The 11,337-nt window shown below is 36.5% G+C and overlaps 2 protein-coding genes and 1 pseudogene across 2 annotated transcripts in view; all 3 read right to left on the reverse strand.

Moving 5' to 3' along the window:
* Positions 1 to 2,416, reverse strand: part of LOC121412114 (plexin-A4-like) — a 92,732-nt gene extending 90,316 nt beyond the window's left edge. The window contains 1 exon segment of the mRNA XM_041605020.1: positions 2,142 to 2,416. Within this exon segment, the coding sequence (XP_041460954.1) occupies positions 2,142 to 2,416 (275 nt within the window).
* A 40-nt stretch (positions 2,417 to 2,456) lies between these two features.
* LOC121412115 (plexin-B2-like) lies at positions 2,457 to 4,852 on the reverse strand. The gene is made up of 2 exons (XM_041605021.1): positions 3,847 to 4,852; positions 2,457 to 2,635 (listed from the first exon to the last, which is right to left on the reverse strand). The coding sequence occupies exons 1-2, from the start codon at positions 4,850 to 4,852 to the stop codon at positions 2,457 to 2,459; spliced, it is 1,185 nt and encodes a 394-aa protein (XP_041460955.1).
* A 2,786-nt stretch (positions 4,853 to 7,638) lies between these two features.
* LOC121412116 lies at positions 7,639 to 9,764 on the reverse strand (annotated as a pseudogene).
* Between the last annotated feature and the right edge of the window lie 1,573 nt (positions 9,765 to 11,337).

An 11,337-nucleotide genomic window follows, 5' to 3' on the forward strand; every position in this document is an offset into this window, starting at 1 on the left:
TGTACATAATATAGTATACAATGGACTATGGCGGCAATTTTAAATATGAGGAAAATAAATATTTTGTTGAAAATTGTTTTTTCAGGGAGTATCTCACTCCTGCCACACAATTTCATGCATTTCGTAGCTAATGTACGGACAATTTTAGGGATATTTATGGGTAATTTATTTTTTGGCGGCCATATTGGATTTGCAATGCCAATTTGCGGAAAATGGCTCAAGGTTACACGATTGGCATCATTCAAAATTCGTAAAAAATTCGAATTGAATTGTATACCATCAAAAAAATGGATATTATAAAAAACAAGGTTCGCCTCTTTAATGACTAAAACGGGGACCGACAAAAACAAAGATCAGCAAAGAAGGCTACACAGTGTTAGACTTGTAAAAAAAACACCAAAGAATTGGAAGGGAGGGTGAACGAAAGAATAAAGGAGAGAAAGAAAAGAGATGAATTGAGAAGGAGAAAAATGATGAAGAAAAGTAAAAAAAAAATAAAAACAAAAAAATAAAAAAGGATAGAATAAAGAGAGAAAAAAAAGTTTTTTTGTCATTCTTTTGAAAGGAATATCGAAAGAAAGAAAAGGAAAGAAAGGTAGGAAGATTAATAAATGGGTGTAAGACAAAATAAAAGGAGAGAAAGGAAAACAAGTAAGAAAAAAGGAGAAAGAAAGAAAGAATAAAGAAAAGAAAAATGTTTCCATCATTCTTTGAAAGAAAGAAAAAAAGGGAGGGAAGGGGGGGAAGGAAGGAAGGAAAGGAAAAGGAAGGAAAGAATAAGGAAAAGAATAGAAGGAAAAAAACAAGAAAAGAAGAAAGAGAGGGATGGAAGAATGAAAGGAGATAATGAAAAAGAGAACATAATGGAAGGAGAGAAAGAAGGAAAAGAAACAGGAGAAGGGAAAAGGAAGCAAAGAAAAGTTTAAGGAAAGAAAAATAAGGAAATAAAAGAGGAAATTTGAAGGAAGGAAAGAAAGGAAAATGAACACATAGACAGAGAGAAAGGTTTAAGAAAGAAATATATGGAATAAAGATAGAAGGAACAAAAATGGCAAGCAGGAAGAATAGGCCGGGTAGAAAAGAAAGAAAGAGGAAAAAAGTTCAAACTTCAAGCAAACCAAAGAAATCCAATCATCTTACAAAAATCATAATGTTATTTAGGGGTTTTTTGAAATTTATTTTAAACATTAAAAAAAATTAAATGTTTTAGAAATGAATAAAATTTCAAAGTGAAACATTGTCAAATTTAAAAAGTAGATGAAACATCGCGGCATCGTACACACCAAGACTCAAAACGAAAGCTGAAACTAGATCTAAAAAGTTATGAAAACTCAAATCATTAATCTGAGAATCCACAATATAATTTTATTAATTTCCCGCCGATTTTGTGATTATTTTTTGTGGAAAAACTGTTTCTCATGTGAGATTGTTCGCACCATGGAGAATTGCTCCGATCCCACATGCCTAGCTAGTGCTAGTAGCCTGCCACACACAGGCAGGAGGCCAGTTTGTTTGCAATGCACTGGGTTAACAAGAAAATCGCCGCAGAACTTTACAGAAAAACTTTACGCAAAAGTTTACGGTTAACGATTTTGGTTTTGTCTCTGCTTCGTCATCTGCTGCTTATTTAATAAAAATTCGTCACTTGTAAATGTATTAACTACATTTTGTTCAATATTCTAAAATACGGGACAAATAGGCGTCCCGGGAAGGGTTTGTCGGGACGCCGGGACAAAGGAGCCAAATACGGGACGATTCCGGGAAATACGGGACGTCTGGTCATCCTGCTGCCAAGGATACTCCAGGCAGCCACACGGACCTACACGGCAGCTACAAGGACCTACACGGCAGCCACACGGACCATCCCGGATGGCTTTGCCAACCCGGCAGTCCACGGATGACGCCGGATGTTTTTGACTGTCAAAAACATCCGGCGTCATCCGTGGACTGCCTGTAATGTTTGGACCTCATTGGTACTAGGAGTGTGGACTGCCGGGTTCTGAAGAAAGCCGAAAGAATTCTACATCATTCGTATTACCAGATGCATAGATCAGACGAACTACAATTTTGACGGACAGGAGCTCATGTTTGAAAGAACTATCAATGAGAAATATGACAAAACTATTTCTGGACAATCATACTTCAGTGGACTTACACTGTTACATCGACTACCTTCAAGGTAGGAGTTCATTGTTCCTCTAGTATCTCCATCTTGGCTACATCCCTTGGCAGCATCATCAAAACTCTGTTCTATATCACTCATCTTATAGATACATAGAGCAGATGAAATATTACTTCCGAATACAGCATACAGAAGATCATCAGTACTCTCCAAGCTGAATAAATCAGCTAGCTGGGATCCTGCTGCTCCTATATGACCTGACTGGATTTGACCTTTATGGAATTGTGTATTCATATATCATGCAGCAGTGTTACCAAGACTTTGTTGTAACGGGTCAAGATGGCCTTATGTCTGAAATGGAGGTATTTAAGGGTAAGTCTACAGTCATGACAGTGCAGTTCACGACAAAGCCATCTATTTCCCACACTTTTACTAGCCTCTTCTTATCCCGCGCCTTTATTCTTACTTGAAATCCAGAGGGCAACCACCCGCTGTCCCTTTGTTGCACTGCACCTGTTAGAATGATGATACCACTAAGAACATGATCCACTGAAACATGTTTGTGTTCATGGTCTCTCCTTAAATTAAAAAAAATGCTCTGAATTTGATATGCTTTTGTTGAGGAAAGAATCATGGCTAGTTAATTAATCGGCATCCAGATGTGCACGCGCCGTTCATTGATCGTGTTGATATAAGATTAATTTTCGCTCTTTTTTCCTTTTTATATGTCGTAACATATAACATAACTTATCTCGCCATGTTGACATACAACATTTTAGTATGTTGACTTTATGACAAGTCGATGGCATTCTAAAGCGTTTGTAGAACGAGGAATTGAAATCATGCTCATATTGAAATATCATGAATATGAAGGAGGAAAATGATGTACAATTTCAGAAAACGATGAGGCTTATTCTTAGATATTGTAGATAGATTAAGAGTTAATTGACTGTGAAAATATAAATAATCACTTAATGTGAACACTTAATACAGCGTTTTGGGTACGGCATGATTGTTTAAAGTGACTATTTCTCAGATAAGATGTCAAATCTCGCCATCAACTGAACTCTTGAATGCAGCGTAAAGTGTGTATCGGATAACCACTTTAAGCTGAACATCCTAGTGCCAAGTTTTTGAGAACTCCATTATAGCGCCATACAATACAGTGAATCTTCATCATGAAAATCAATAATACATTTTCATGATAATTAATGTGAATGTATGGTTTTTAATTTAATTTATGCATTTCTATCATCATGAATATGTTATAAATGAAAATACACGGCAAACTAAAATACCTTGTGCAGTCATACTGACTGGAGTATAATGTTGTATTGCCCATTATCTGGATATAGGTCTATAGGCCAATTTCGAAATTGGCACTCATTCAGTTTTTAAGAGATCAAACTACCATTCTGATTGACGAAGGCATGTGACATTTCAATCAATAACACTACCTACAAGAAGTGTGGTAAAAAAATAAATTTAAAGTTTTTTTCAGCTGACATCCACACTCATTGGCGGCGGAAGCCAAAAATTTTAGGAGGGGGAACCAAACAAAATTTGACAAGCAAAAAAAAAAAAGGTTCTCAACCCAAAAATTTTAGGGGACGTAGGAAAATAAATTGACAAGCAAAAAAAAAAGGTCAACAACAAATTTAGGGGGGGGGGCCGGGGGACACGTCCCCCGCTTCCGCCGCCTATGTCCACACTCACTCTATTACATGTACTATCTTGAAGGTAGTTGCTCTCTGTTCCTCTGTTATCTCCTATTCGGCTACATCCCTTGGCAGCATCATCAAAACTCTGCTCTATATCACTCATCTTATAGATGCATAGAGCAGATGAAATATCACTTCCGAATACAGCATACAGAAGATCAGCAGCACTCTCCAAGCTGAATGAATCAGCTAACTGGGATCCTGCTGCTCCTATATGACCTGACTGGATCTCATTGTAAGATCCACATTGTAGTTGTATCTCTGTGTAGGATGCAAACTGTTCATCTAATGAATTACGGCACAGTCGCCCCAAGTATGCACTCTTCTGATTGTTTCCCCTAGACATTAAATAGTAGAGGTTTTCCACGTAAGCCATCAAATATTTGAAAATGTTTTGTGGGGCAGAAGATAGGGGTTGTGTTACATGTTGTTCATTCTTTAGATCAAAAAGGTTGTGTTTTGAGATGGATCGAAAGGTAAGTGATGCATCACTGATCCCCGTAAATAAGTATAATCTCTCATCTGCATTACCAACTCCATCATCCTGGTAGTCTGCACCCAACACCACAGTTCCAACGACGGGTGCATCGGATGTCGTAACCACATACTGAGTACCAGAAGAGTCATGTCTCACTACATCATGTGATAAATTGGTTAAGTTTCTTGTCTCACAGAAACCATCACAGCCACCACATGTGATGAGTTTATTCATAGGTGATGGAGCTACCAATAGAAGCCTATTGCTATTGGTATTATCTTTATAATATGGAAAAAAAAGGCACGATCCAGTATTGACGGTGTGTTTGAGAGTCAGGTCTGAGTTGAGTTGATAGAGTCTCTCCCGTGCTCCAATGTAGACATCTCCGGTGATATTGTTGATGGTGATGTGGTTGAATGTTAGGTTGAAGTCGGCATCAGGAGGGGTAAAGGACGATACCAGGTAGGAAGAGAGTGGAGCTGAGTAGATGGGTGGATTGAGGTGAAGAAGGTAAATGATCAAGGTGGCCATCTTAAACCGTAGGCCTATCCGTGAGACATGATTGTTCCATTTCCTCAGTAATTCGCCGAGATGTTCAGTGAATGTTGGTGATGCTCCTGTTGTAAATGTAAATTAACTTCATTATTTCTCTACATAAGTATTACCTGAGTACAAACACCATACCCAGCTGATCAAAATGAAATCCAGGGGTGACTGGCTACCAGTGACAATACCTACAACAATCAAGCAGTCTAAATTCAATAATGATTTGTAGCATGAATATATATGAATATATGCGAAATTATTATTTTGCGATCCATTCTGATATTACTTACATGAATCGAAAAAATCCAAATGAAAGCATTACAGACAACCCCTTAAAAGTGCTTTCCACCAGTGAGCAAGCAAATATTGACTATGGTATTTCTTTTACACCGGTACTCCTTGACTGTATCAATTTGTCCTTTCAATCGGATTTTTAATCAAGTACAATAATGTGAATTGAATTGTTCCAATTGAAATGTAGAAATGTAATATGTATAAAATCATTTCAACCTATTTCAGATTTAGATCTTCAATGATAGTTGCTGTGAATAGGCCCACGCATCATCATTGTATGCAACATTAAATTAACATAAAATTGGAGGTAAATATGTTGTATACATAGTGCACCTCAGAATCCTTCAGACCCCCCCCCCCTTTCTGGGACGTTGCCCTCGTAACATAGTTCGTAATGGACCTTTGCTACCACATCGCAATCTCTAAACTCATATCAGTAAAAAGTTCAATAATTTCAAGAAATATTAAGCAATGAATGATATACCCGAATGTTCATTACCTTATTCTCACGAAGGAATCGCGGTCTTTACTTTCAACTCCCTGATTGAAGCGAGTAATATAAATGATACCTGTGCTGCAAATGAGGAAGTCTTGCCATGAAATTCAATATATATATATGTGTGTGTGTGAAGAGTAGAATCAAGGATGAAGCAAAGTATACACTATGTTGTAAAGCTTTCGGCCCTGGCCTTCTTCAGTTTTTATTTGCTAAACAAAACAAATAAAGCAAATCATAGAATTTACATTATGTTCTGTTGCTTATTCTATGATTTGCTTTATTTGTTTTGCTTAGCAAATAAAAAACTGAAGAAGGCCAGGGCGAAAGCTTTACAACATAGCGTTAACTTTGCTTCATCCTTGATTCTACTCTACTCTTCACACATAATATTATAAACAATGATCAAAGCGATTGGTACATATATCCACGCCCCTCTCATTATATATCATTATATATATATAATATATATATATATATATATATATATATATATATACAGCAAAAATGATAAGTTTTATTTTCTTGTTATAACAATCATATTGCGCACCAATGATGCTGCAAACATTTTACTGTTTTTTTCCGAACCCTGATAAGAATTAGGCAAACTTTCGATGAGTGGAACGTAGAGGAGATTATAGGCTGCCATATTTGTCAATATATCACATGAATGATTTATCATGGCAAGAAATATGGAATTGTGTATTCGTATATCATGAAGCGGTGTTACCAAGACTTTGTTGTAACGGGTCAGGATGGCCTTATGTCTGAAATGGGGGTATTTAAGGGTAAGTCTACAGTCATGACAGTGAAGTTCGTGACAAAGCCCTCTTTCCACACTTTTACCAGCCTCTTCTTGTCCCAATGTATCCCGCCTTTATTCTTACTTGAAATCCAGAGGGCAACCACCCGCTGTCCCTTTGTTGCACTGCACCTGTTAGTGTGATTATACCACTAAGAACATGATCCATTGATACATGTTTGTGTTCATGGTCTCTGTTTAAATTAAAAAAATGCTCTGAATTTGGTAGTCCTTATTGAAAATGGTATATGCTTTTGTTGAGGAAAGAATCATTTCTAGTTAATCGGCATCCAGATGCGCACGCGCCGTTCCTTGATCATGTTGATATAAGATTAATTTTCGCTTTTTTTCCTTTTTAATATGTCGTAACTTCTAACATAACTATCTCGCCATGTTGACATACAACATTTTATGTATGTTGACTTTATGACAAGTCGATGGCATTTTAAAGCGTTTGTAACGAGGACTAAAATCATGCTCATATTGAAATATAATAAAAATGAAGGAGGAAAAAAATATACAATAAACATTATGAGGCTTATTCTTAGATATTGTAGATAGATTAAGAGTTAATTGCATGTGAAAATATGAATAATCACTCAATGTGATGACTTAATACAGCGTTTGGGTATGGAATGATTGTTTAAAGTGGCTAATTCTCAGATGTCAAATCTCGCCAAAAACTTAACTCTTGAATGGAGCGTAAAGTGTGTATCGGATAACCACTTTACGCTGAACATCAAAGTGCCTAGTTTTTGAGAACACTATACATGCTATATGATTTTTCATACTGATTCCATCATAGCGTCATACAATACTGTGGATCGTCATTATATAAAATAATCAAGTACATTCTAATAATAATGAATAAATGATAATAGATAATAATGGATGCACGATTTTTGGATTTTATGCATTTCTATCGTCATAAATATCTTATCATTCATGGAAATACACGGCAAACTAAAATGTCATGTGCAGACATGCATATTCGGTGTTACTAGGCCTACTTTGACATTGAACTCATTCCCTTTTGAAGAGATCAAACTACCATTTTGATTGATTGGGGCATGATTCAATCAATAACACTACCTACAATAATTATAGTAAAAATGATTTTTATAGATTTTTAGCTCACTTGACATTCATACTTACTCTGTTACATGTACTATCTTGAAGTTATTTCTCTGTTCCCCTGTTATCTCCAATTCGGCTACATCCCTTGGCAGCATCGTCAAAACTCTGCTCTATAATCACTCATCTTATAGACGCATAAAGCAGATAAACTTTCACTTCCGTATACAGCATACAGAAGATCATCAGTACTCTCCAAGCTGAATGAATCAGCGAGCTGGGATCCTGCTGCTTCAATATGACCTGACTGGATCTCATCGAGTGATCCACACTGTAGTTGAATCTCTGTGTAGGATCAAATTGTTCATCAGAGATTAGCATGTACGGCACAGTCGCCCAAGTATGTTCTCTTCTGACTGTTTCCCCTACACATGAAATAGTAGAGATTTCCCATGTAAGGGATCAAGTGTTTGAAAACGTTTTTTCGAGAAAAATAATTAGGTTCTGTCACCTGTTGTCCGTGGCTCAGGTCAACTAGATTATGCTTAGATAGATCGAATTACAGTCGCTGCATCGCTGATCCCAGTAAATAAGTACAATCCATCATCTGCAGTACCAACCCCATCTTCCTGGTAGTCCGCAACCAACACCACAGTTCCAGCAATAGCTGCATCTGATGTCGTAACCACCCGCTGTGTATCAAGAGAGTCATATCTCACCACATCATGGATATATTAGTCAAGCTCCTTGTCTCGCAGAAACCATCACAACACCACATGTGATGAGTTTATTCTCAGGTGATGGAGCTACCACCAGAAGCCTATTATTATTGGTATTAATAATATTATCTCTATTTGGCGGACATGATCCATGATCTACAGTGTGTTTGAGAGTAAGGTCTGAGTTGAGTTGAGAGTCTCTCCCGTGCTCCAATATAGACATCTCCGGTGATGTCGTTGATGGTGATGTGGTTGAATGGTAGGTCGGAGTCAGCATCAGGAGGAGTAAAGGTTGATACCAGGTAGGAGAGTGGAGTTGAGTAGATGCGTGGAGTGAAGTGAAGCAGGCAGAGCAAAAAGGTCGCCATCAGCTTCAAACCATACCCATGAGTCATGATTGCCCCCGTTTTCTCGTTTATTCGCCAAAAATCTTTGGTAAACGAAGGTCTATTCTGTTGGAATATAGATTATACGAAATATTATATCGGTACAAAAATTAAGGTACTACAGTATATGTCCTTTCGTCACTTAAGCTGTGGCATAAGACGAGGCCTATATCAGATTGTTTAAAAATTCAATGGTGACTATATTTAGACTGACGACCTACAACCTGCGGCGGATCCGGGGTGGGGGTGGATATCGATCATCCCACTTTTTAGAGCCATGATAAGAATTTGTAATGGGACAAGTGTGAAGACCCTTTTCCTCTTTTTTTTTTGGGGGGGGGGTGCTGTAAAACTTTTCGTGACATACGGTTTTCCTCCATTCTGGAGCGACTAGCTCCTTTTAGTTTTTATTTTCTTTTGCTTGTCAAGTTTTTCTGAGCAAAATGTCACTCTTGTGAAATCCTACAAGCACCAATCCCCATATATCAAAAGATGAAATTCACGTTTTCGCGGAGTTATTGATTAAGGTCTCCAATGGACTTTTGCTTCCAGCCTTCCACATCACAAGATCAAATTAATTTTACAGTAAAATAAGTACAATGATTTCAAGAACATTAAGCAATGAATGACACCCGAATGTTCCTTACCTTATTCAGACGTAGGCATCGCTGTCTCGACTGAATACAGAAATGTGAATGATACCTGTGTTGCAAATGAGGAAACACTACCCTGAAATATACCCTTCGTGTTTGCGACAATGAATACATGAATTGGTGTATTGCTCTTTGACTAAAGGTAATGGAATTGCGTGCAAGAATTGAAAGCAATTTAACAATAATTCTATACACTGTTGTTAACAAATAAAATGTCACTGTTCAACCGAGAATGGGTTAACGGGTTAGTTTATTCTTTTCACGATTTTTGTATGTAGAGTTTATAAGGACATGGTGGGCATAGGATGTGAGAATGATAGACGAAATGCAAATTGACACTTTGTTTCCCAAATGTTTACCAAAATCGTAAAATTGTAAGGAGATATCGTAAATATGAAAAGGTTAAAATAAGTAGGAATCTTTTTTTGCGAAACGTTTTTCTGCTCTTTTTTAAGCAGGCTAGTGGTACATTCTAAAGAAGTTTAACAATACTACATGCATGACATTGGTAAAATAGGAACATGCATGATTGCTGGGTAAAATGATATCAAATAACTTTGTAAATCTAACGCAATGTTGCATTGATATTTTTTTGGGCAGGAAGAACACAATAAACATGGTTCCCCACCTACACAATGTTGGGTAAATATTTACTCAATCTTTTTTAGAGTGTACAGAACCGTATGTATGTATGCATACACGTGAAAGTATGTATTAATGTGAAATAATGATAATTATGATATGTTTTGTATCTTCATTTTCCCCTTAGATTAGTCAGATTCGTTCTCGTCCAATTGCTTACACTTAAAATACTGGCCTGAGTTTTTACATGAATATTATGCTATGATTGCATTCTTATATTTGACAGAAAATTATGTAAACAGTTGTATTTTAATGAAAAAAAAATATGAATATATAATACAAGTTCATACGGTTGGCTGTAGGTTTATCAAATTTTATGCTATTTCTCGCAACCAACGTGAGGTGCGATCCGCAGGCAACTGATAGAGCTTTTCAACAATACCATTTTATATATATAATATATATATATATATATAATATATATATATATATATATGAGAGAATGCTAATGAAGCGTGTAAGCTGCAGAAGCAGTCTGGCCTGGGTTTCATCGGATTTTATTACAGCTTTCGGCCATCGGGCCTTCTACATGTTCTTGAAGTACCTGAAGTTCAGAAAAATTGGCTATTACGTACAAACATCCATTATGAGAGGACATTACCAAATAGAGATACATAAAAGTAGGTGTTACTACATCAGTGATACCTGATTAGGACTAGCTCTAAATTTATCGAAGTCACTGTCCCCTTCTTGCACTGCACCTGTTAGTATGATACCACTAAGAATATGAATAAAATCAATTGATACTTGTTTGTTGTGATGGTCTCTGTTTGAAATACAAAAATGCTGTGAATTCGATAGTCCTGATTGAAATTGGTATGTGCTTTTGTTGAGGAAAGAATTATGGCTACCTAAAGATCGGCATCCACGTGCGCACGCACCGTTTATTGATCACGTTGATATAAGATTTTTTTTTTCTTTTTATATGTCGTAATTTATAATATAATTATCTCGCCATGTTGACATGCAACATTTTATGTATGTTGCCTTTATGACAAGTCGATGGCATTTTAAAGCTTCTTTAGAACGAGGAATGAAATCATGCTCATAGAAATATAATAAAAATGAACGAGGAAAAAGGTATACAAAATATTTTTTCGATGAGGCTTATTCTTAGATGATGTAGATAAATAAAGAGTTAATTGCCTGTGAAAACATAAATAATCACTTAATGTGACCACTTAATACAGCGTTTGGGTAGGGAATGATTCATTGTTTGAATTCGCTAATTCCCTTGAATGGAGCGTAAAGTGTGTATCGGATAACTATACATAAATATACATAAAAGTAGGTTACAACATTGTACTTGATTAGGACTAGCTCTAAATTTATCGAAGTCACTGTCCCCTTGTTGCACTGCACCTGTTAGTATGATACCACTAATAACATGAATAAAATCAATTG

Source organism: Lytechinus variegatus, chromosome 3 (assembly GCF_018143015.1).
Source record: "Lytechinus variegatus isolate NC3 chromosome 3, Lvar_3.0, whole genome shotgun sequence".
Taxonomy (NCBI): Eukaryota; Metazoa; Echinodermata; class Echinoidea; order Temnopleuroida; family Toxopneustidae; genus Lytechinus; species Lytechinus variegatus.